The 27,015-nt window shown below is 36.9% G+C and overlaps 1 protein-coding gene across 1 annotated transcript; it reads left to right on the plus strand.

The window, feature by feature from the left end:
• The first annotated feature begins 2,219 nt into the window (after positions 1 to 2,219).
• Positions 2,220 to 23,438, plus strand: ZC3H15 (zinc finger CCCH-type containing 15). Its single transcript, XM_036858566.1, has 10 exons — positions 2,220 to 2,442; positions 10,762 to 10,863; positions 15,136 to 15,247; positions 15,904 to 16,056; positions 16,506 to 16,597; positions 17,947 to 18,129; positions 19,500 to 19,646; positions 19,812 to 19,913; positions 20,676 to 20,799; positions 22,623 to 23,438. Exons 1-10 carry the CDS (start codon positions 2,368 to 2,370, stop codon positions 22,811 to 22,813), a joined length of 1,281 nt encoding a protein of 426 aa, XP_036714461.1. The 5' UTR covers positions 2,220 to 2,367; the 3' UTR covers positions 22,814 to 23,438.
• The last annotated feature ends 3,577 nt before the right edge of the window (positions 23,439 to 27,015 follow it).

Below are 27,015 nucleotides of genomic sequence, written 5' to 3' on the forward strand. Positions count from 1 at the left end.
CACACATAGGAAGGACCTTTGGTTTTGTTTGTTTAAGTTCTTGGATCTCTATTCTTTTCTCTTCCCCCCGCCCCAGATTTATTGAGATATAATTAACACATAATATTGTGTAAGCTTAAGGTGTACAACATGGTGATTTGACATATGTATATGTTGTGAAACTATTACCACAATCAAGTTAGTTAACACACCCATCACCTCACATAAGTTACTCTGTGTGTGTGTGTGTGTGTGTATGCATGTGTGAGCAAACTTTTAAGATCTACTCTCAACAACTTTCAAGTATACAATACAGTATTGAGTTTTTTACTAATTATTCTAAAATTTATTATGCATCTTTTTAAAAATTGAAGTATAATTGATTCATAATACTATATTATCATATTGTTAACTATAGTCAGGAAGCACCTTTGGCTGCTGGGTAGCAAAAAAATAATTTCTTCTTCAGTACCAAATCTCCTACCGCCTAGAGACTCGGGTCCAAGTAATATATTCTGATGTCTTCTAAAGACGTAAAGTTAAGGGAACAGACTACATCCAAGGCAATAAATCCACAGCCTGTCTACCAAATCAATCAGCCAAGACCAACATTTTTTTTAACTTTTTTATTTTTTGAGCTCTTTTATGGTGGGCATTTACCTCAGGTTTAACGCTGGTCCACTATTCCTTAGTGCAGGGGTCCCCAAACCCCAGGCCTCGGACCGGCGGCCTGTGAGGAACCGGGGCGCACAGCAGGAGGTGAGCGGCGGGCAAGCACGTGAAGCTTCATCTGCTGTTCCCCATCCCTCTACATCGCTCGCATTACCGCCTGAACCATCCGCCTACCCCACCACCCCACCCCAGTCCGTGGAAAAATTGTCTTCCGCGAAACCGGTCCCTGGTGCCAAAAGGGCTGGGGACTGCTGCCCTAGTGTATTTCATTCATCTTGACACCCATGTTTATATCCCTGCTTTCTGGAGCATTTGAATTTGTAACCCCTGGACTACACCTTTAAACTTTGTTTTGTGGAAGTTTAGTTTGAATTATAAAGGAGTAAAAGTACTGAATTCCTAATCCTACTTTCATTTGCTACTGGATACCACAAACAAGCAATTATTTCAGAAAACAGTGAATTCAATGAGTTAGACTTATTTCTAATCTATGAATAAATGACTATGAGGGACGAGGGCTATCAGAGGAGGTACTATATTTTAAAATGTATATTTTCCACTTAAGGCAAGGCAGGATCTTTTTTCTCTGCCTGGATCACAACTGCGGGGCAGAAACAAAAGTAATGGTCGGAGGTAGAAGGGAGTTAAGACCTATGAACCTGGGGCCACTACTATAATTTAGTTTCTAGATTCTTTATAATGCCCCCATATTTGTTACTTACAATTCATCAGTTTTATAAGAATGATTACCGATAAAATTCTTCAAAAATCAAAGGGCCCAATGCTATCGTTGGGAGCACTAAAAAGAGAAACAAGGCAAATACATTCCCTCCCCACGGGAAGTCTTAAAGGAGAAGATTCTCAAAGAATCAGAAAGATTATAATACTGAATAGAGAAGCAGGTGGGGTCCTTCCGTCTTCTGACATGAACAACTACAAAAAATAATAAAAGATAAACAAGAAAGTAAATAAATAAGTAAAAGACAGGGGAGTCCACCCATCAACCAGGGATAGGATCCCAGATGAAGTAAAATACATCTCTCACACACACACACGGGATTCTTTGGCATTATCTTATGTAGAAAGTTTCCACTTCTTCGTAAACCTTCACAGTAACCTGAAGCACGCTGCACTCGCCGGCCGGCCCTGCCCCACCTGGGCACGAGAAGAAGGTAACTGGGTACCCTGAACCTCCAAGCATCCCCGAGTTGCTGCGGCTGCTCGGTGATCACCCAGGCTGGGGATGCTACAGGCGACCACTAATCCAGCAGGCAGAAAAAGCCTCCACCCGAGGCGAAGATGGGCATGAGTAGCACATCCTCAGCGGAACAGAATGCGCAGGGAGAACTCAAGCGCAGTGGGCTCCAACCCGCTCTCCCCAACCACTATGAGGCCTGCCGCAACCAAGAAAACGCTAGGCGCGTAAGCGACATCACGTGTGACGCCTGGTCATTTTCCCACGTCCCGTCCCCGCCCCATCCTGGCCGGCCGCTGCAGAAGCGCACGCGCACCTCCGCTTCCGCGCTCCTCGCTACCCACAATGCTCCGCAGCACCGAACTGTCGCAAAGGCCGCGTTTCGGCGGCGAGTGAGCGACTAGCTTTCCGTGTGGTGCGGCGGCGACGGCTGCGCGTGTCTTCCTCCTCCTATCGCGGGGCCAGAGTCCCTGAGGGAGTCCAGCTACGCTTAAGTCTGGCCGGTGCCACCTATCTCCGCAATGCCCCCCAAGAAACAGGCTCAGGCCGGGGGCAGCAAAAAGGCGGAGCAGAAAAAGAAGGAGAAGATTATCGAAGTGAGTACCCACCCCCTCCCCCACTCACGCCGCGAGTCCTCAGGAAAGCAGTCTCCCGGTTCCACGCTCCCCGGCTCCTGTTCGCGTCTTCCGGGGCCACGTGCCCCTTCCTTTGGTTCTGTGTGCCCACAGCCCCTTCTCCAGCGCCCTGATGACGCTCACTGCCTCTCATCGCTGTAGTGACGCCGCTGGCGCCCCCGTACCCAGCCTTTGCTTCTCCGCCCACACGGCAGCCTTCACCGGGTCGCATGCGAAACGACCCCCACCCCAGTGCCCACACAAGGTTGTGTCCTTCGCTAGTCACCGAAATTGAAGATGTTTTTAGGCTTGTGTCTTTAAAACTACGCTGAACTGCCCCGGACCAGACTCTTTCTGGGAGGCCGACTCATTACGAGCCTTTGTGTTCCTTGTTTCTTTACCCGTCACTTAGGAATAGTGGTTACTTCTTTCAAGGCAACAGATTACTTCTTCGTGGCCTTCTCGATCCATCTCTAAACTGTTTCAAGTTACATAAAGAGAGGAGGTTTCTTTCATGTCGTAGCCCACCGTCTTGTACATGGCGCTTGTCACATAGATTCTGAGTTACATTAAATCCAATGACGTTTTAAGAGAGATTAGGTCTCATGTCACTAGCTGTGTACAGTGCCGTATCTGGATTTGTTATATATTATACATATTCATTTAGTGCACTGAGCCTGTTGCCCTTTAATGGCAGAGGAACGCTGTTGACGTTCTCAAATATTTTATGTTTGTAGTCCAACGACTGTATCAATGAGTTTCCTTAAGAGAGTGAACCGTATTTGAGATTCCATAAACGTACAGTGTAGTCCCCAACAAGATATTTCTTCCCTCAATTCCTGTTATTAATCCTTCTCATAATTAAACAGTTCCTCGTGTACGTTAGAAGTAATTGGAAAAACCATGACCGTTTTTCCTGCATAAGGTATATCTGAAAAATTAATGGAGAGCCTTTTGTGGAATAGTTAACTTTTTATTAGAACACGACCAAAATGCGTGTTGCGTGTTTTGAAATGAGATGTTTATTTATAAATGATTATTATTTTTAATATTTAGTATTTATAGCCTTGAAAAATAGCATTGAAAGCCTCCAGATTTTCATTGTATAAATCTAATCAGAACTTTGTCAAATTTCACAAAATTTTTAGTCTGCTGGTTGAATTTAACTAACATGCTTATTTAGAATTCTAGTAGCCTTGGCCAAGTTCCAACACTGAAGCAGAACCTGTATTCTTATTGCCAGTTTGTGCTATTTAGAACTGTCATGAGTAGCATAACCGGAGATTTGAAAACAGAATGTTTGTCACCTTCACACCTGTGTCTGCTATACCTTTTTGAACAATCTGGACTCCTGGCACTTAGGTAGATCTCTGGGGATGGAGATCTGATGGCATTCGGTGCTGTGTAAATAAACCAGGAGCATTTTAGGGATGACATTTTACCTGTTAACTTCCTTTACTGAGGTTGTATTAACATGTTAGACCATGATGCCAAGTAAAACTCCCGTATAGACATGAAATTAAATGTTACATGACAATGTAAGTATACTTTACACATTATCAAGTTTTAACTATATATGAGTGTTTCTATTTTTAAATAAATATTTATTTTTGTTTTAAGGAATTGTAAATGAAAGTTACTTATAGTATCCCATCAACTAAAAATGGTAGTTATATTATGGATTCATTAATCTTGTTACAAGGTTATTTTTAAGGTAAAGAGGACTTTAGTTTCGTTAATGAAGACTTCACCAAAGAAAATTGCAAAATAGCTGTATTCTTTAGCCAAAAGTATTCTAACAGAATGGTGAAATTAAGCATTTTTCCCTCACATTTAACATATATGATGAGTGGGGTTTTTTTTGTTTTTTGTTTTTAATTAATTAATTTATTTATTTATTTTTGGCTGTGTTGGGCCTTCGTTTCTGTGCGAGGGCCTTCAGTTGCGGCAAATGGGGGCCACTCTTCATCGCGGTGCGCGGGCCTCTCACCATCGCGGCCTCTCTTGTTGCTGCGGAGCACAGGCTCCAGACGCGCAGGCTCAGCAGTTGTGGCTCACGGGCCCAGTTGCTCCGCGGCATGTGGGAGCCTCCCAGACCAGGGCTCGAACCCGTGTCCCCTGCACTGGCAGGCAGACTCCCAACCACTGCGCCACGAGGGAAGCCCTGTTTTTTGTTTTAAATGGTAGTGTGTTGCATAGATCTTTGCTACCACCAGAGAGGAACGACAATATTGTAAATTGTAGGTTAAGTTATATCATTTTTTGTGAAACTAGATTTATAGAGAATATTGTGTTATTCATCATGGTTAGGAAACAGTATATTCTATTTTGTTAAATATCATAAGTGACTTTTTTTTTTTTTTTTTAAACTTACCTAAAGCCCTAGCATGTCACAGTGGCTCTTACAAGGGGTTGAGGAGAGTTACAGCAGGCTTAGCTCCCAGCTCCTCAATCAGATTTCATCCAGAACAGCACTTTATCAATTTTTGTATAATTTGCACAATTTTGAATACTAGAAAGGATTTTTATTACCAAAGCCTTTAAAAATTAAGATGAAGTAAAATATATATTTTTAAGAATTCTACATGTTTTTTAATTTAAGTTTTATATACAACTTCTAAAGGTTACTTTCCATTTATAGTTATTACAAAATATTGACTGTATTCCCCGTGTTGTACAGTACATCCTTGAGCCTATATACACCCAATAGTTTGTACCTCCCACTTCTCCACCTGTCTATTCCCCCCCTCCACTGGTATCTAGTAGTTTGTTTTGTGTTATATTCACTAGTTTGTTGTGTTTTTTATAGTCCACATATAAGTGATATCATACAGTGTTTGTCTTTCTCCATCTGACTCATTTAACTTAGTATAATGCCCTCCAAGTCCACCCATGTTGCTGCAGATGGCAAAATTTCATTCTTTTTTATGGCTGAGTAGTATTCCATTGTGTGTGTGTGTGTGTGTGTGTGTGTGTGTGTGTGTATGTACCATATCTTCCTTATCCATTCATCTGTTGATGGACACTTAGATTGCTTCCATATCTTGGCAATTGTAAACAACGCTGCTATGAACATTGGGGTGCATGCATCTTTTCAAATTAGTGTTTGGGGGGGGTTTGGATATATACCCAGGAGTGGAATTGCTGGGTCATATGGTAGTTCTGTTTTTAGTGATGTAAAATATATTCTGCAACAGACTTATAATGAACGTAGTTGGAACCTGGTTCTTACTGGTTGTTTATCTCTATGACCATAATATTTGTGGAAAAAAATATTTCTTTTTCAAAATAGTCTATATTTTGACCTGTAAAAGGCTAATACTTATTTAAGAGTCTGGTTAATTTTGGAAGGTTTTTATAGGACTATGACCCGAAATTCTAAGTTCACCAAAAATTGACAGTTAAGTAGAACATAAGCTTTTTAAGCAGTACTTTTGAAGAGATTTTAAAATAAGTGGTTGCACTACTTGCCTGTCCCATCTTCTGTACCTCTGTTGCTTCCACTGCCACCACCATAGGCACTCACTATAGAAGAACAACAGCAACACGTAGCTTTTGAGAACTCTAAGTAAAGGAAGTAAAAAGAGGCATGAGAGACAGCGTAATTTAATGAAAGAAGCACTGGCTTGGGGCGAGATAGACCTGCATTTGAATCCCATATTTCACATTAAAATTTCAAATTTCGGAGGCTTCCCTGGTGTGGCAGTGGTTAAGAATCTGCCTGCCAGTGCAGGGGACATGGGTTCGAGCCCTCGTCCGGGAAGATCCCACATGCCACGGAGTAACTAAGCCCGTGCGCCACAACTACTGAGCCTGTGCTTTAGAGCCCACGAGCCACAACTGCTGAGCCTGCGTGCCACAACTACTGAAGCCCGCGTGCCTAGAGCCCGTGCTCTGCAACAAGAGAAGCCACCGCAGTGAGAAACCTGCGCATCGCACCAAAGAGTAGCCCCTGCTCGCCACAACTAGAGAAAGTCCGTGCGCGGCAACAAAGACCCAACACAGCCATAAATAAATAAATGAATGAATAAATAAATATATATATATATTTCAAATTCTGTAGTTTTAGACACGTTACATGACCTATCTGAACCGCAGTTTCTCATTAGCAAAATGGAGCTAATTCTTATATTACAGAACAGTGGGTTAAATGAGATGACATGTAAAGTACCTCACATATGGTATATGTTCAATTAATGGCAGTTGTTAATTTATTAATATAAAAAGAACTAGTTAGGGGAAATAGACTGAACTGTACTGTTTATGCAGTGCTTACTTTCTATCACTTGAAATAATTTCCTTATGGTGCCTTCATTTTTTTACTTTCTCTATTTAAACTCCCCAAGATTTCATGAATTCATTTGCATTTATAAGTATTTTCTTTCTGAAATGAGTATATCAAAAAGGGTTATGGTTCAGTTAAACATTCACACTGTTGTCTCAAATGGCATGCACTATTTGCTTTCTTTGGATAAAATTTAATAAACTGAAGTCAGCTTTGGGAAATGGAAGGTTTGTTAATGGAAAGGGGGGGATAATCTGAGTTTAGGGCAAGCAAATAAAGGATGTCCAGCTAAGGCCTTGTAGCAGCAAGGAAGTAGTAATGGAGACCTATAGGGATAGGATCCAGGTATGTAAAGGATGGAGAAAGAAATGATTCTTGTTGCCAGTGAAAAACTTCAGCTAAGGTCAACTGTTGATTACTTGAAGCTGTATTAACCAGCTGCAGAATATCCATTGCATGGATAGACAACAAAAATATACTGGAGTGCATTTGGGGAAGAAACTAATGAGGTAAAACAGTGCTGGCCTTTGTTTATACTAGTGTCCCAAAAGGAGGACTCCAGTTATCTTGGAGTACTATTCATTATTGACCTGCACTCCTGCCCCCTTCCTTTATTCAGACATCTTATTTAAGGAGTGGAGGCTGTCCTGTAAAAGAAGCAGGATTACTTCTTGCTTGGAAGAAGTGGAAGTGGAAGGGGGAGAAAGTGTCAGTTTTAAGTGAAGTCTGGAGTTCACTGAGTGTTAAGGCTTTTGGAACCTCTGGGAGTCGTCCTTTTCTTAGAATTACTGCCTGTTCTCTAAACTCCTTTGTATTTAATTTCCCAAGTCTGAAACACACACTGTTTCTTCCTTATCACTTAACCTTTGGGACCTTATTAATCTAATGAGGACCACTGTTTCCCTAGGTTTATTTTAACCATGATTTGTGGTTGAGTATAACCTCCAGTCTTCCCATCTCATATCCCCCGACGCTAAATCCAGGTTAATCTTTAGGTAAGGTCTGTCCTGAACTCAAGAAAAAGGGAAAGGAAGCCTTTTGGAAGTATTCCGAATTTCAAACTATCCTATTTTCAAGAGGTACTGTTAGTATCCCAGGTCCACAGTGTAATATTCAGAAAACTTTGTGTACCAACCGACCCAATAACCTAACTAGTTTCTCTGGGAAGTAGTTTTTCATGGTGGAAAGAACAAGGACTTTGCTTGGAGTCAAATATACCTGGGCCAGACACAGTTCTCAGTGTTTTGGGGAAAGGAAGGAAAAGAAACAAGCCATCTACAAGTGATAAATTTACACAGCTCCTTTAATTCTCTCACTGAGATAAGTACCTTTTTGCAGTTGAGGAAACAGAAACAGGTTAAATAACTTGCCCAAGGTTATTAGGCCGGCAAGTGGCAGAGTCAGGATTCTGGCTCCAGAGTCCTTGATGTTAACCACTGTGTTCCACCTCTTTGTAGTAATCCTAAGAGGTTAGAGTGAGACCCACTTTACAAATAAGAAAACTGACAAAGAAGGTAATTTGCCCAGTTCTGTTTGGGATTAGAATTTGGCCAGTCTGACTCCAGAGCTTATACTCTTAAATCATTACATTGTACAGCCTGCCCCTTATTAGCAATGTTACTTCAAAAGAATTGTTGAACATTTCTGAGTTTCAGTATCCACATTTACAGAATGAGATAATAGTATATCATATGGTTGTTAAGAGGATTCAATAAAGTATATATTCAGGAGTTTATGTTTAGTGAATACTAGGTAAATAAGTGTCCCTTATCTCTGGAAAAAAATAACTATTTCCAAGTTCTAACCTAATTAGAGACTTCCAAGACACAACTCATTCATTCTCTTTAGACTGGTTAAGTATGTGCTAAAGCAGTGTATTTAAACCTGAAAAACTGTTCTTCTCCTGGAATCTGGAGCTTATATACCTCTACCAGAAGCTGTTGTCATGAGTACTTTCTTCTCTAGCTGGCCACATCCCCTTAGAGGACTTTTTTCTTTCCTGAGTCTTCATATATCAGTATCTACCTTGCTGTTTGGCCTTGTTTATTCACAGTTTGCTTCTCCTCTGTAGTTACATGTGGGGCATGAGTTGAACCCCAGATATGCTGTTCTCTGATGAGACATATGTAGATGGTGTTGCACTTTTGAACCTCAGCATACGAAGATTGATAGTGGATGGATGAGTTGGTTAACTGGCTTAGTAAAGCAGAGCAGTTGGGCCTGAGTGCCCACCTAAGAGTGCGTGATTGAGAAGCAAGTGGGTTTGCTCTGCAGAAGTCTGCAAAAAGCTCAACAGTGGGAGGTACTAGGTAATGCAGAAGGCGAGTGACTGAAAACTGGGTGTTAAAAGTATAGAAGTAGCTGATAGCTCTTATCTATTCCCCTTGCAAGAACGGGAGGTGAAGGGGATAAATCAGGAGGCCTCTTTGCTTCTGTAACTGGACACAAAGGATGTGGGAAGCATGGTTAAAATGTGAGCCTGAAAAGGGCCACTAAGGAGTCTGTGTAGTAAACTAAGAGACACCTTCTCCCACCTGCTCTCTTCTCCAGTCCTTTAGCCAGGGTTGTTGCTCTCCTAGCTAGAAGATTCTTCTCCAGAGAAACAGAAAAGACAGGAAAAAAGACTTCAGATACCAGTGTTTGGTGGTTTCCTGACAGCCTTTTCACCCGTTTACCTTAGAGTGAAGCTCACTCAGTCTAGCTTCTTGTGTTAGTTTCTTAGGGCTGCCATAACAGATTACCACAAACCAGGTGACTTGAAACAACAGAAATTTATTCTTTCACAGATGTGGAGGCTAGAAATCTGAAATCAGGTGCAGGCAGGGCAGTGCTCCCTCTGAAGACTCTAGGGAAGAATCTTTTCTTGCCTTTTCCTGGTTTCTGGTGGCTTCTGGCAGTCCTTGGCATTCCTTGGCTGGAAGTTGTATCACTCTAATCTCTCTGCCTCTTTCTTCACACTGCCTTCTCTCTCTATGTGTGTGTCCTTTCCTCTTCTTATAGAGATACCAGTCATTGGATTTAGGGCCCACTGTAATCCAGTGTGACTTCATCTTAATTTATTACAGCTACAAAGACCTATTTCCAAATAAAGTCACATTCTGAGGTCGGGGTAGACATGAATTTGAGGGGGGGACCCTATTCAACCCACTGTAGCCCCCAAACACACACACAGTTGTGCAGTGCTTTCTAAATGTTTTTATGCTGTATACTTACTAAATATGAATAAGTAGTCAAAGACCACCGTTAGTGCCTTGCACATAATGAGCATTCCATAACTGATAGCTGCTGTTGTATTAATAACTTGCCCAAATTACTATTTAATAATATTCCAAATTTAGATTGTTGCTTTTTAGTTAGGAATACTTCAATTTTAATATTTCCTTTTTAGCAACAGCTAGTAATGTATATACTTTAGTAGTTTGATTTCTATAAATTTAATTGTTTTGAGAGGATAGCTCTATTACCCCAAAAAACCAATCCAGAACTTAATGTATCTTCTTACGCAGTATTCCGTAAAATGTGTTCAGTAGTGCATAATCCCTCAGGATACTCTGAGAAAAATGCTTTCTGAGGTAAAATAAGATTTGGGATTGCTGCCTACTGTATCCCCTCTAGTAAAGGCTCTCACATATCTTGTGCTTGAGAATTAAAAACCCTGTTAAATAAGCATTTTCCTAAACTTATTTGACTGTTGAACTAATTATCCTAGTGTAACAACTCTGCACATCCTGTAATACTGATATTCTAAAAACACAACTGAGAAAAAGCATTATAGGCTAACAAGTTTATTGATGGTAGTTATAAGTATGTATTGAATCCTAAAGAATCCTGGGTGATGTTTTGAGGTCATATGTTGCCTAGACTTGTTGTAGTGTTTTGCATGTCTGTGTATAGCATAAAGAAAGAATAATTTTCTTACCAATACGTAAATGAAAGAATGATTTTTAGACATGACTGAAAAAAGATAAGAAATTAATATAAATTGCTAAGATATCTCAATAATTTTTCTCATTTAGGACAAAACTTTTGGTCTAAAGAATAAGAAAGGAGCAAAGCAACAGAAGTTTATCAAGGCTGTCACTCATCAAGTTAAATTTGGTCAACAAAATCCACGTCAGGTAAATAACTTAAATTTCTTCATTTTCTTCACACGGATGTAGTACAGCATCGTTGCAGATAAAAATGTTTGATATTGTAATTGTGTTTCAAAATGGAATCCTACTCTATAAACTTTCCTGCATCTTGCCTTTGTTACTCAGCAATACCTTTTAGATATTCCTCCAAACCATTTTGATATAGTTCTAATTTATTCTAATGGCTGCATACTGTTCTGTGATGCGGATGTACAGTATCCATCCATTTCACTATAAGTAATCATTTTGTTTCCAGCTTTCTGACATTAAAAACAGTTGTACAAGAAATATCCTTATACATGTGTTTTTACATGCATTTGTGCTTTTATTTCTGTAGCATAAATTGTCTGGTGACACATTTCTAAATAAAGGGAAATGGATTTCTATATTTTAATAAATTTGCCTATCATTCTCCATAGAGATTGTAATACTTCAGATTTTCATTTGCAGTACGTGAGTTATAGGTACTAAAGCTCTTTTTAATGTTTTCCAATCTGATTATGTATAAAGTGATACCTCATTTTTACTTTCTTTCCCTTACTCCTAGTGAGTTTGAGTACCTTTTCATAAGCTTGTTGGCTATTTTGGTTTGTACTTCTCTGACTTGTCTATTCAGATCCTTTGCTTTTTTGGTTATTTGTCTTTTTATTGTCAATTTATGAGAGACACCTTCTGTCTACATTATAGATAATTTGTGATGTTTTTGTTACATTTTGTTGTACAACAGTTTTTAGTTTTTGTATTGTCAGATATGTCTAGTTTTTCTTTTATATGGTTAAAAGGTCTCCCCGCCACGAGATTATGTGTGTTTTTCCTCGATTTTTTCTAATTATTTTATTTGCACAGTCTGTAATTTTATCATATAAATTTATTTTGTATGATACTAAGTTTATTTCTTTTCAAATGAATAGCCACTTATACCAGCATCGTTCATCTCACTGAATTGAAATACCCATATTGACATATGTTAAAGTCTCATATATGTTCAGATCTATTTCTGGATTCTCTTTTCTTTTCTGTTTATTGTCTTTCCCTAAACCAGTATCACATTGATTTTGATTATAGTGGCCTAGTAACATATTCTGTTAGCTATTAAGGCAAGTCCTTCCCCCCCAAGATGTTACTCCTTTTCTGTTTTTCCTGGCTGTTCTTAGGCGTTTATTTTTCCATATGAATTTTGAAATTATTTAATCATTTATCAGTTTTACCATTTTATCATTCAAAAAAATTTAGCTCCATTTTCTTCAAATCTCTGTATTCTCAATTCTTCATTTTATGTAGATCTTTCACTTTATTGAGTTTAGGATTTTATAGACATGGACCTTTATTTTAAAAAGTACTTTTTTCACCACCCTATCTCCTTTTCCTCAACTTTTGGAAACACTTTTTTTTCCATCTGAAAATACCAGAATATATATTCGTGAGATGGTTAACCTCTATCACTGATGCTGTCTACAAATTAGTGCCTCCAACACTTTTTTTTCTCTTACACAGTTTGACTCTAAAGCCAAAAGCTTGATCTTCCACATTGCTGACTTAATAGCTTGGTTTCATAAAAATGCATGCTCAGGCCTTGGAATCAGATCAACTTGAGTATGCATCCCCCTATCTTATTTGTTACATGATCTTAAATTATTTAGTGACACTGGTCTTTAATTTGTAGTATAGTGTAAGGGCATTTACCCTTGTAGGGTTTCTATGGTTTAACTAAAAGAGAAGATAATGTAAATCATCTGGCATAATATAAGAATTCATTTCAAACATGTTCCCCCTCCCCCTGTTTTCTCTTCTAGTGGGAAGTATGTTGACTGGTATTCAAATTTTATAGACCTGAGAAAGCCATAAAATGTGTTGTGGTTGTTAGGCTTGATAGTACATGTAGTAATATATTTTTGATAATTTCTTGGGTACCTGACCTTTTATCTGTGAACTTGAGGTACCTAACCACCATACTTAACATTGGAAATGAGCAGCAGTCTTGCTGTTGGAGCCAAGCAAGAGATGCCTCACCCTAAACCCTGTGATGCCGAGGATGACCCTACTCTGTGTCTCCTCCAGATGTACCTCTCCCCACACCAGCTCAGGGCCTGCAAAGGTCAGTTACCCCAAGTCCATCTTAGGGTGTACTACACTGCCAATATGCCTGAAGTAGTCAAAGGGAGGATATGTGCTAGGAGTGTGGACAGTGCCTTGATCCATTCCATGTTCTGCTCTGCGCCTTCTTTCTCCCTGCACAAATGTGGTGGGATGAAACTCAGGGTGGGAAGAGGAGGAGCCAGGGGTTGACTCTCACTTTACTGCCATGCTCCAGTGTGGAACTCCATGGAACCTAAGCGTTTTAAATTTGAAACTGTCTTTCCAGGTCACAAGGTATGTTTGTCAAGTAGGGGTACAAACCATACTTGATTTAACATTAGTTTGATTGCTAATTTATAAACATTTACAAAAATGATATGTAGGCATCCACTGAACTCTTGCTTGGGGTCCCACAAATGTCTGAGTTGGGCCTAATGAGCAAAGAATACTTTTTATTAAAAATAAAGTGACTTAAATTTTTTCTTTTTAGAAAACTTTTCCCGTTTTTCTGTTTAAACACATCCGACCCACATGGTCAAAGTCAGGATTTAGAATGCCTTTAACCCTATTATAGTATTTGGCCAATCTTTCCCTAAAATTTCCTTGTCCTTTAGTACATCTTTTTCCTGGATTTCTGTTTCTTTGATGTTTCTTTGTTCCTTTAACGGGCTTTTTAGGTTCTGTTGGCTTGTTTAATATTGGTATTCTTCAGGGAACTGTTCTCTGCTCTTACCACTTTTTTATGCTGTCCTTGCGTAATCTCATACACACCCAAAGTTTACTTATTTGTAAGCAGCTATTTCTAAAATCTTTATCTCAAAGCAGACGTTCTCTCCGGGAATCAAGATCCATGTCCAGCTGCCTTCTAAATAGCTCCACGTAGATGCCCTGTAAGCATCTCATACTCAGTATGTCTAAAACTGAGCTCATCCCCACCTCCTGCCCAGAAACCTGTTCCTCCTATATTCCCTGTCTTGTTTAGCAGCACTAACCATGCAAGTGATAATCCTAGACTCCTCCCTCTCCCTTGTACTTCATGTCCAGTCAGTTAGTCCTAACAGTTCTACCTCCTTAAGAGCGCTCCTTCCCCTTTCCTCCATCCTTGCTACTAATGCCTATTTAAATTAAAGCCCTTGTGCTTTCTTGCTTACAGCAGTTTCATTAGCCGCCTCATTTTCGTTGCCTTCATTCTTGGGCTCCTTCTAGTCCACGCTTCACAAAGTTGTCGTGATCTTTGTAAAATACAATCTGATTGTATCACTGGCTTACTTTAAACTCTTGAGTCTTATCCTGTCACCTGTTGATACGGTCCAAATTTCTCATTGATGTCTCTCATACCTTTTTCATATCTTTGCATTGACTGGCACTCTCTGCATTTCTTGCCCATCAAAAGAATTCATCCGTAAAATATTAGCTCAGTCTAATTTTCTTAGGCATATTGGCATTCTTTGTTCCCAGAGCACCATGTATTATATTATAGTTGTTGACATGTCTGTCTTCCCACTAGATTCCGAGCTTCTTTAAATAAGCATCTTTGTCTTTTCATCTTTGTATTCCCTGTCATCTAACATAGGACCTGACATATAAATGTTTGGATGAATCCTCTAATCATATTAGGTATGTAAATTGTGTGCCTGGAATTATGTCATATGTCATGTTTGTTTTGTTTTGTTTGATCTCCCCCATTGACCTAGCCCAGTGTTTTTCCACAAGGGTACTTATAGGTATTTGGGTTGGTACAATTCTTTATTGTGTGGGACTGTGCATTTCAGGATGTTTGTATCTCTAATCTTCAAAATGCACCTACTTGTTTCTGGGTTGTTGTCACAGAAGAAATTCCCAGGTGAGAACCATTTGCTAAAAATGCTGGGCATGTAGCATATGCTTAATAAATACTATTGCTATAAGCTTTTGAATATGCTTTTAACTTGGCATGGTACCATTTATAGGTTTTTTTTATAAAAGTCAGCTGCTACAAAATTTAGCAATTTCATTTAATGGTTTAACCACACCATTTAATATATACTGGAAGGCCATTGTAACACTGATATTGAGAAGTAAGAACTATATACATGTAATATGCAGTTGTCTTTATGTCAGTGATATTGTATATTACTATATAGTAAAAACAATTTCATTATATGAAATCAAATTTACATTTTATACCTGTGAATATTATAGGTAGCACAAAGTGAAGCTGAAAAGAAGTTGAAGAAAGATGACAAGAAGAAAGAATTGCAAGAGCTAAATGAGTTGTTCAAACCTGTAGTTGCTGCTCAAAAAATAAGTAAAGGTAAACTTTAAATTTCAGAAACGTTATTTTTATCAAATGTAATTCATATTTTAACACTCTTAATATGTTTTCTTCAGATTATAAGCCAGTTGTGTATGCTATGAAAATAATACTCCCTTTGTCAAAGTTATCTTTGTCAATGACTTTCTTATGGTTCCTTTATACATCTGCATAGCTGCGTCGCACAACTGTTAAGTCCAGCCATTAGCCCCTCACTTAAGGGAAAATTAAGGATTTGGGGCAGTCTACTAGTTGATTTATAATATCCAATCTTTGGTAGTGGGCAAAGCAAACCTATGGTTGTAAAAACTATAAATCCCAAACTGTTGGCAGTATACCTGCATTTATATTTCTCTTTTGCCTCCTGCCTCATTGACTCCAACTAGACAAGTGACGATAGAATAACCTATGTGTTTGCTTGGTTTCCCACTCCTGCTCTCTTTCTTTTTGGTAAGAATAAAGGAAACAAAAATAGATATAAAATGCTTTAGAAAGAACTTAGAAGAAATGTCTTACTGTTCACTTATATATGGCATTTCCTCTGACACCAGTAATAGAAAATAACAAGTTAACCAAAAGTAATTATATCTCAGATAGAAGCTCTACTTTGTGATCTGGCAGATTATGGTACAAATACCATATGCTATTTGACATAGGTGCAGATCCCAAATCTGTGGTATGTGCATTCTTCAAGCAAGGACAGTGTACTAAAGGAGATAAGTGTAAGTTCTCTCATGACTTGACTCTGGAGAGAAAATGTGAAAAGCGAAGTGTTTACATTGATGCAAGAGATGAAGAGCTTGAAAAAGGTATTTTTTTTAAAGATATTCTCTTAAAAGTAAATGTATATTACTTTTGGTTTTTTGTCACTAAGATATTTAATAGCTTGAAGACTGTTTCAGTCTTAGTAGGACTGTGTTTGTCCCAAAGAATAGTTGTTTGTTGTTGTTTTTCATAAAATCTGAATTTACCATATTATGCCCTTTGATTAAGTAAATGAAGATGTTTAAAAACCAGTGGCTTATTTTGTATTTGTCTCTTACCCTTTCTTCCAGTACTACTTTCTCATTTGCCTAAAGTACTTAGATTTTAGTGGATAATCTCACAACAGTGTTATTCCTACCTTTGGTGTTTTAAAGGAAATGTGTTTGGTCGTGAGTCTTAAAATAGAGCTTTCCTGTGTAAGGATACACGCAATGTGTTTTGGGGACAGTAGATAAAATTACAGTATTTAGTCTCCATATCTCTTTTTATTTAGATACTATGGATAATTGGGATGAGAAAAAACTGGAAGAAGTAGTGAACAAGAAGCACGGTGAGGCGGAAAAGAAAAAACCAAAAACTCAAATAGTATGTCCTTTTCTTGAATTGAGTTGCTGTGGTATTTATCATTAGGGAGAATTAAGTGGCAAGGTATTTGCTGCTGTTTTCTACTGGATTATTCTTTAAGTTATTGCCTCTTTTCATAAAGATTAGGTGAATCAAGCTTTGTTTTTGGAATTTACAGGTGTAAGTTATACAAATTTGTTTCTTGTTTAAAAGTGACTTGAAAACCATGTGGCTGAAGTCCTTCAAATGCCGTTTTCTGAGGTGGTTTTACTTTCTCAAACATGTAGAATTCTTTATTTTTTTGTGCAAAATGCATGGAGGTAGAACTATTAAATTAACCCGCTTAATTCATAACATACTCTGTTTTAATGGTAGGGAGACATTAATAAATCACAAGGGTGAAAATATTGTTGCATATGAATTGCAAAATGAATTTTTGTTAGATAATGGTTCTAGTATTCTAGGAAATGTACTTTTAAAAATTGGTGCCTTAGGGCTTCCCTGGTGGCGCAGTGGTTGAGAATCTGCCTGCCAATGCAGGAGACACGGGTTCGGGCCCTGGTCTGGGAAGATCCCACATGCCACGGAGCAACTAAGCCCGTGAGCCACTATTACTGATAAATAAATTAAAAAAAAAAAAAAAAATTGGTGCCTTATTATTTCTCAGACCCTACATTCATGTCCACATATTTATTCTGTAGTATAGTTACCATGAAAAACCTTGCCGTGTTAGAAAAATTCTAAATATCGTTTTTACTTACTTCTGTTGTATTTTTTCAGGAAAAAAATGATGCTTATTAGTTAATTTTTCCTTCTTGTTTGTAAAGCGTGTTACCTAAGGCTTCAGTACAGTTGCATCTTGCACCCATTCATGTTTTAAAGGGTCACTATCCTTTGTGTTTCTTCTGTGCCTTGCTCCTTTCTTAGATGTAAGAAATTGCCTATAATTTCAGATAATTCAAATAGTGTTAGTATCTTTACTGCATGTGATTAGTTTTTAGGAAAGATCAAATCAAAACAAAGTTATTGGTTTTATTTTTTTGTAACCATTTTTATTTTCTCCTATTTGAAAACCAGACTTTTGGATTGCATTTACAAAGCCTAAATGGCAGCAAATCCTTTTTGTATAATTCAGTTTAGAGCAATGTCAAAAATAGAAATTTTATACAGATCCTCTCTAAAGGGAATTTACCATTGTATTAAGTATTTTAATTAATTTATATTTACATTTCTGCACGCAAGGTGCTCTGTACGTAAGTGGTTAGCCTAAAAAAGATGTGAATTGAGTGTACTTGTTCCATATACCTAAGCATTTACCTTGGAAATGGACCACACTGAGCCACTGCTTGTGAATAATATTGTCTCTATAGGTGTGCAAGCATTTCCTCGAAGCTATTGAAAACAACAAATATGGCTGGTTTTGGGTATGCCCTGGAGGGGGTGATATTTGCATGTATCGTCATGCACTTCCTCCTGGGTTCGTCTTGAAAAAAGATAAAAAGAAAGAAGAGAAAGAAGATGAAATTTCATTAGAAGATCTAATTGAAAGAGAGGTAACTAGTATCTTTTTCCTACCATAAAACACTAAAGCAGTATTTATTGTGAAATTCTAATATTTACCACTTGGGGGCAATAGCATGTTGTTATGAAAGGGAAAGAAATATTATGAATTTTTCTCGAAGCTGCCTTACTTTTTATTTGATTATTCTTATATGTCTAAAATGTAAGCCTAGCCATAATCATTAGCCAAGCATGACATTAATTTTAGAATTATGAAATAATTTTTTAAGTACTAGCTGCTGGCTTATCAAATAAACTGTTTCCATAAGATTGATATACTGGTATATCAGTTTGTGAAAATGCTTAGTCGGTATTCAGAGTGATTGAACTTGACGTTTTAGATATTTTCTTTGGTGTCTTTATTTTTTTGCCATTTTACTAATTATTTAGTAGTTTTTAACACGTGTGGAAGCAGACAACTCCACTACAGTTTTTCAACTATATGTTTTATCATCATTCCTGGACTCAAAGACTCTTCAGCTGCTCATCTCTGGCTCAGCACAAGAGTTTTATTCGAGCCAGCAGATAGGGTTACTGAGTTAGCAGATAAGGCTCCTGGCCTTGACATGAAGCATGTTGAGATTATTGGAAATACTAGATTTAGGGTTGTATGCTTCAAACTGTATCCATTTTGCCTTGTCTTGGGTAATCTAAATGTGTTGTGTACATGTCTAATGTTGAGATTATATACATTTCTTAAAAGGACATACTGTTTGGTGTCTCACATAGGCAATATACTGTGATAGAAAATGTAGACTTTGGAGTCAGATATATTTGAGATTACTATTTGTATCCTAGTTCTGCCACATATTAGCTAATAACCTTTGGTAAATTTTCCATCACCCTCTGTTTGCTTATTTGTGGAGATGGATGTGTTAGCATATGTGTATGAAGTACTTAACATTGAATACCCGGCAGATGTTCAGCAAGTATTATTTTTCTGTATATTTATTATTTGATTATTGGCCCTGAGGAAAGCAGATGGTGCCTTTTGCTTAGTTTTTTTTCTCATCTCTTGAGGATCACAAATGAAACTTGGATATTGTCATGGTGCTTTTCATATTTATTGTTTTCAGCAATTGACTTATTTTAAAACTATTTCTCATGACAAGTTTTACTCATCTTCAATTTTGAAAAGACATCTAGCTCAGGATAATATATTTTATAATGTTTAGAAATGTTTGTATCTCTGGACATGCATTTTGCTCCTTGCCATGTAAAGTGAAAATAAATCAGTTTATTCTAAATTTAATGTCTTCATAACAGTCATAAGCAAGGGCTTAATTGAAGTAAGAGAAAACTATTAGATCATAGTATCATAGATGACTTTAGGGGGAGAAAATTAACTTTTTTATCTTTGCAGCGTTCTGCCCTAGGTCCAAATGTTACCAAAATCACTCTAGAATCTTTTCTTGCCTGGAAGAAAAGAAAAAGACAAGAAAAGATTGATAAACTTGAGCAAGATATGGAAAGAAGGAAAGCAGACTTCAAAGCAGGGAAAGCATTAGTGGTATGTCCCAAACTCACCCAAATAGATTCTCTATTCTTTCTTTCATTTTATAATTTCTGTATTATGCAAGATTTTATCCTTATTTAATTATGTGTATGTCTAAAATCAGTGACCAAGAAATGTTTGAATTTTGTCCTGAGTTGATACATGTGTGTATTTGAATAGATTAGTGGTCGTGAGGTGTTTGAATTTCGTCCTGAACTGGTTGATGATGATGATGAGGAAGCAGATGATACCCGTTATACACAGGGAACGGGTGGTGATGAGGTAAGAGGAAGCTTTGTCACCTCATCTTCTCATGTTGATTGAGAGAAACAGTAGAGAGTGACAGTAGAGCAGTATAGTTAAGAGTACCAACTTTGGGGCCTTGGTTCAAATCCTGACTCTAACCTGGGAAATTAGTTACATGCTAGGCCTCCACCCCCATCTGTAATACGGACATAATGATAATCCCTACATCACAGAGTACTTGTGAGAATTAAATGAGTTTATAAGTTTATGTTTATTTACAGTTCTTTATAGAACTTAGGGCAGTGCCTAATATATAGTTAAATGCTTCTGTGTATTAGCTGTAAAATATGTTTTATTTTCCCTCTAAAAGAAAAAAGGTTTTTGTTTAATATTTTATACTAAAAAAAAAAAATCATGAGACAGACACTAAAAAGTACAGAGAAGGGAGCAGGAGACAGCAGCAGAATTATTTGGTGATACAGAGACTTAGTATTAGCAAATAGCTTTTCATTTTTCATATGGTTATCATAAAATTCTGACTTCTGCCTTTGAGTTGAAAGATGGAAATATACTCTATATGTAAAAATATGATGTCAGAGGAAGAAGCTTCAAGTATGGCATTGCTATTCTTTTTTCAAGAAGTTTAGAAAAAGAAGTGAATTTTGGCAATAGTCATTTGTTTTCATTTGGCATTATTAATAATTTTATTTCATTAAGATAAATGTCAGAGGTAAAGGGCAAGTAATTTATGAAAACTATTCTTATTAGTAACACTTTCTTTTCTATGTGTTTTTAAAGGTTGATGATTCAGTGAGCGTAAATGACATAGATTTAAGCCTGTACATCCCAAGAGATGTAGATGAGACAGGTATTACTGTAGCCAGTCTTGAAAGATTCAGCACATATACTTCAGAAAAGGATGGTAAGTATGCTGACTTTTGTGTAATTCTAAGAATTCAGAAACTGTCTAAAGAAGGTTAGGCCAGGCTTGGCAAACTTAGATGCTTGCAGGTATCAGACTGGTAACATATAAACATGTGATTTGGCCGTATATAAAAGTAGTAAACAGTGGAGGCTGTGGAAATGGGTGGCTGGTTGGATATTGAAGCCATTAACAAACTAGAAGGGGCCAAAATGAGTTTGGAGATGTAGCTAATGAGTTCAGTTCAGGACCTCGTGAGTATGAGATATTTTGGTTATCAAAAGTGGCGTTGTCTAGGATACTGTGTAGACATTACCAGGAGGAAAAGGTTTGAAAGTCATCTGCATTGGTAGCTGAGAGTGAATGAACACACCCAGGCACAATACATACGATGAAAACATTCTAGAACAGACTGCAGAAAATATCAATGTTTTAGAGTAGTCAAAAGAGAAAAAGCTTGGGAAAGACACTGAGAAGGACAGAGAAAAATTAAGAAGAATTTCAGGAAGATTAAGTAGGATGAGAATTAGAAATAATTCCTTAATTGTGATTAGGGAAGGAGTTGTAGGAATAGGGTACACAGTTTTCATTGGGACTGCAATGGTATGAGGAATGAGGAGAAAAAAATGACTACAGATCACTCACTCTTAAGAACTTTGAGGGGGAGACATGGTCATGAGAAGGGCCTTTTAGGATATGGGAAATCTAAGTATATCTGTTGGCCAGAGAAAAAGGATCTGGGAAAGAATGAAAATTAAAAATGAAACAATATTAGGTACAGAAGCAAGATCTGGAAGTATAAATAATGAGTTCAGTTAAGAGTGAGAATGGAGGAGAGGCTGGCTAGGTGTATTTGGAAATAAGGATTGCTGATACAATTTATATCTAATTGTACCTTGAGTGAGGATTTGAAGAAAAAAGTAAAAGTTTGGCATGGTTGCTGTGAGAGAAAAAGGTAGACTACTGATCAAGGCAAAAGTTGAGGGAAAAAAAGCTAAACCTTGCTTTTACAATGAAGGAATAAAAGTTATAACTTGAAAAACTGGCCTGTTCTCCTGAGATTTGAGAATGCTGTCAGACTATTGTCTTAATGCCAATCTGCTGACTGATTTGCTCCTTTGAGAAGTAGGGCTTTGGTGACAATAGGCACAATTGCAAGTACCTCAGAGGTTATAATTCCCAAGAATTTGTCATCAGAGATGTTTGAAATAACTTTAAATTAGGCTATTAAAAATTCTGTGTGTTCAATATTGATGTCATTGAACAAGAAAAGGCAGCATTTTTGTTTTCTCAGTCATATAATTATAGCCTGAAAGGAAAAGTAGCTCCATAGCCCCAGGGTTTTTTTTTTCCCCACAGTTTGATGACAAGATGATATATTTCTGCATTCACACTCATTTACAGCATTACGACTAGTGTGACTTAACTACTATTTGTAAAACCAAAAGCTAAGTAGCTGCTTATATCATAAATGTTTTTTTTTGATTCCATAATCATTTATTCAAACAAAATATGTGGAAGTTGACTGTTTAAAAACCTAATTGTTGGGTCATGTAGAGAACACAAGGTTGTATAAGATAAATCTTGCCCTCAAATGTATGAACCGTTAAGCAGTCAGATGTCTACAGTGAAAGACATATTTTATAGTAGGTATAGATAATTGATACAAATAAGCTCAGAAAAAGAGCAGTTCTTGTTGGAGTAATCTTAGGGAAGCCTTTCATGGAAAAAGGAAAAGAAGTATATCAGTCTGTGACTGTCCGTTGCTAATGGACTAGTGTTTTCTTTTTCTAGGCCTTACTGATTTCAGTTTTTATTTTTAGAAAACAAATTAAGTGAAGCTTCCGGAGGTAGGGCTGAAAATGGTGAAAGAAGTGATTTGGAAGAGGACAACGAAGGGGAGGGACAGGAAAATGGAGTCATCGATGCTGTTCCTGTTGATGAAAATCTTTTTACTGGGGAAGATTTGGATGAACTAGAAGAAGAATTAAACACACTTGATTTAGAAGAATGACACCAAAGAAGTCAATGAAAAAATTAAGCCAGCTCAGCATGAGTTGAAATTGACTACATTAATTTTTTTCCACCTAGAATTCTTCAACAGGATGTTTGTTTCCCATGCTGATTCTGGAGGGCTTACTCTCCAAAAAAGGAATATTCTCCCTACATCTTGTCTTCTGACTTTGGCTACATCTCATAGTAAGTTCAGAGTAGTTCATGATAAATTAAAAATATAATGGTCATTGCAGAAAATGATTGATTGTTGTAACTGTCCACTCAAGTAGGAAGTGTAACTGCTTTTCCAGCTTTTGATTTTCATTGGGCATGCGTTATTACAAGGACAACATAAATTTAAATTACCCTTCATTTAATGCAGTTTTTAATGAGTGGTTTTATTTCCTTTGTATTTATATGTTTAAAAGACTGCCTGAGATATGAGCCTGTACTTCATAAAGGAAACTGCATATGCAGATTCAGTATTGTATATCTTTGGACAATTAGATGGACATTTAAAATGAAACTTCATTAATCTGCCAGGATCAGCTGCAGTGCCCTGTGTTAGACTGTTTTAAACTATTCCTTTTCTTTTTTGCCAATGAAGTTGTAAATAAAGACCGTGATACATTAAAATCCAAGTATGGGCCTTTTTTTTTTTTTTAAGGTTTTTTCTGTGAAAGTTTTCTTACCATTTCTAGCTTGAGAATTTTAACTAAATATCTGTTGGAGTTAACTATCACAGAAGGCACAGACACCTAAAGGGGTCTCTTAATACTGATTATAGGACTGTGTAGAGTGCGGATAGCCCTACTCTGAGCTTAGTAACACCAATAGTTAGCCTCAGAAAAAGACCATAGGTGATGTTATATGAAAGGGTAATTACTGAATTGAGGATCATCAACCTAATTAAGTATCACCTACAGTTGAACCAAATACTACTGAAGCATCATTGTGGAGATCCATGGTGTTATAATAGTACCTGATAAAGTTTGATTACTCTGTTTGAGAGAGTGTAAACAAATTCACAAGAAAACTGGGCTGGGGGCCTTTGACATTGAGATCCCCTGAAAAATTAGGGTGATACATTTAAAATGGACATAATTTGCCAGTCACATATTTAATACTAGTTATACCTTTTTATCATTTTTATGTAAGTATATTTTCAAATATTAATACAGTGCTTTTGTTATTTGCAAATATAAATGGATTTTAAGATAATAGCACTAAAAGGTCAGGTGACCTGGGCCCTAATTAATTTCTGCCTCAGATAAATTATATGATTTTTAAGTCTCTGAACCTTAGTTTCTTCATCTACATAGAGGAGTTAAAGTGCTTCTGAATTGTAAAACCTAAGAAAACATGACTAAATCTTGTCAAATGATAACATCAAAGTTGGTAAAGAAATTGAGTTCCTGGCTGTTCAGTACTATACCATAATTGACATTTTTAAAATGTAGAATATCATGAGCCAAGTTTCCCATCTACAGTGGAAGTATACTTACATACTTTCTATGAAAGATTTGTTTCATTCTTTTTATTAAAGAGTTTTAAATGTTACTTATGCTTTATTTAATAATGCAACATTTTCAGTTTAAAGTATTACTACCTTACAGTAAGCATGTGATTTTGAAAACCAAATTTTCTTTAATCAGTGAGTTAAAAGGAAAATGCTACATTGTGGAAGTAATTTTTGAAACCCACAATTCTTTAAATTTTGGACAGCCTTCATCTAGCCTATAAGTGTCTTTCATTAGAAAAACAGTATATGCTCAGAGAATGCAAAAAAGCATTTAAATCTGAAAAAATCAAAATGCAAAATTAAATTTGCTTCTAAAGTAACATATACAGGCATACCTCAGAGATATTGAGGGTTTGATTCAGACCACCAGAGTACAGCGAAGTATTGCCGTAAAGCAAGTACACGAATTTTTTTGATTTCCTGGTACATATAAAAGTTATATTTACACTATACTGAAGTCTATTAAGTGTGCAATAGCATTATGTCCAAAAAACAATGTACATTCCTTAATTTAAAGCAATAGCTAAAAAATGCTAACTATCATCTCAGCCTTCAGGAAGTCATTGCATTAATATCAAAGATCACCTATCACATATCACTAAAACAAATATTATAATAATGGAAAAGTTTGCAATGTTGCAAGAATTACCAAAGTGTGACACAGAAACACAAAGTCAGCAAATGCTGTTGGAAAATGGCACCGATAGACTTGCTCAGCGAAGTACAATAAAATACGGATATCGCATTTTTACCAAAGATCTGTGGCATCCCTGCATCAAGCAAGTATATCAGCGCCATTTTTCCAACAGTGTTATTTTTAAATTAATGCTGTTTTTTAATGTTTGTTTTTATAGATGTAATACTATTGCATACTTAATAGACTATAGTATAAACTTAACTTTTATATGTACTGGGAAGCCAGAAAATTTGTGCGACTCACTTTATTGCAGTATGCACTTTACTGTGGTGGTCTGGAGCTGAACCTGCAATATCTCCGAGGTATGCCTAATATTGTTTACAGTGCAGTTACCCTGTCTTAGTACAATAAATCTGAAATTGGCTCTTGTTTTTCAAACTCATTTACACATAACTTTAAATAGTTTTTTCTTACACATTGCTCTTTTATATAATTTCCATTGTAAACATAGTAGGTCTCTGTAATCTAATTTTAATTACGTGATGACTTAGCTTCATTTTTAAAGATTTGTGATTTAGGAATTTAGAAACTTATAATGTAAGCCTTCTACAGGAGGAGAACTATGGCTTTGCACCTATTTCCATATAATTTGTAAATGAGATCATTTTCCAAAACATAAGAACTTTTTATTTTCTCATTAACATCTAGGAGATTACATCACCCCTACACTCTTTTATCCTGTACTCAATAACAGTTACAACCTATAATGATCCCTTGTTTGCCAAAATATTTCTAATGCAAAATAATTAAATTATGAATTTTAATTTATTTTTGCACAAGCGATTCCATATTACTGTAGGCCCACCATGGATGGACTGATACCAAATTGTGTAATTGTTGTACCATATATTTTTAATATTTGAATTAGTCCATTCTGATCATTAAGTGATTTAGAATGTGATAAAAATGAAGCTGCAGGATCACACATTTAGGTATAGCAGGTCATTAAGAAAGCATTGCATCCATCCTCAGGTTTTAACACACAAAGTACACAGAGGGAGTTTGTGACAAGTTAATACAGATAATTAATAGTATTATTGAATGAGTTCCATTCGTATTCTGGGTATTGAACTTCGTATAAAGAACTTTGAGGATCACAAGCTGCAGGCTACTCCTCACTCTGTATATTAAGTTCAGGTCTGTGATTCTGATACATACACTATTATATTAAAGCTTCCAGGTATTAAAACACTGTGTTCACACCATATGAACTCATATACATGTTGGAATGAATGTATCACAAGGAATACCGTATGAGAGGTAGGTGGACTACCAAAGTCTTGTATTTTAGGTTTTTGTCTTTTTTCTGGTGCATATCCCATTGGTAATAGCAGTGTTTTCTTAATAAAGATAATACCTTGTTTCTCAGTAAAAACTACAAAGATAGAAATTAGTAGAAGCCCACAGCATTTTAACTTTAAACTAGAATTTAGCAACATCCACAAAATTTCATGATATCTTCAGAAATAAACCTGAATGGCATTAGTACAAAATGTATTTCCAAATACTCCCCTCCCCACCCATTTTAATGTTGTATGTTTACCCTTTCACTGTTCCTTGCTTTCTGTTTATAGGCAAAGAAGAAAGAATTAGCTTTTATTCATTCAATTAACAGGTATTTCTGTTATTATTATTCTCTCTAAAACTGTCAAGTGGTTTTTTTCTCCAGCCTTAGGTAGTTTCCTAACATGCATGGGCTAGTCAGTAGTACTCAGTTGAAGACACAAGAGGGACCCTTTGTGTGTCTCCAGAGTTCTCTCTGTGTGTGGCTTTCATCCCTGGCACTTTGCCTTGCAAATTCTAGCTGCCTTGGCTTCCCTAGACTCCATCTCCTCCTGGCTTTCCCCTTCCTATCCTTTGGCTAGAAACTCCAGGCAGTAAGCTTGGAAAAATCATGGGGGTCACTTTTGTTTCCCATCTCTTAGAAATCATTGCCTATTGTCTGATATTTATATCTTGAAAACAATTGTTTATATATTACATCTGATTTTTTAATTGTTTC

This window comes from Balaenoptera musculus, chromosome 7 (genome assembly GCF_009873245.2).
Source record: "Balaenoptera musculus isolate JJ_BM4_2016_0621 chromosome 7, mBalMus1.pri.v3, whole genome shotgun sequence".
Lineage (NCBI taxonomy): Eukaryota > Metazoa > Chordata > Mammalia > Artiodactyla > Balaenopteridae > Balaenoptera > Balaenoptera musculus.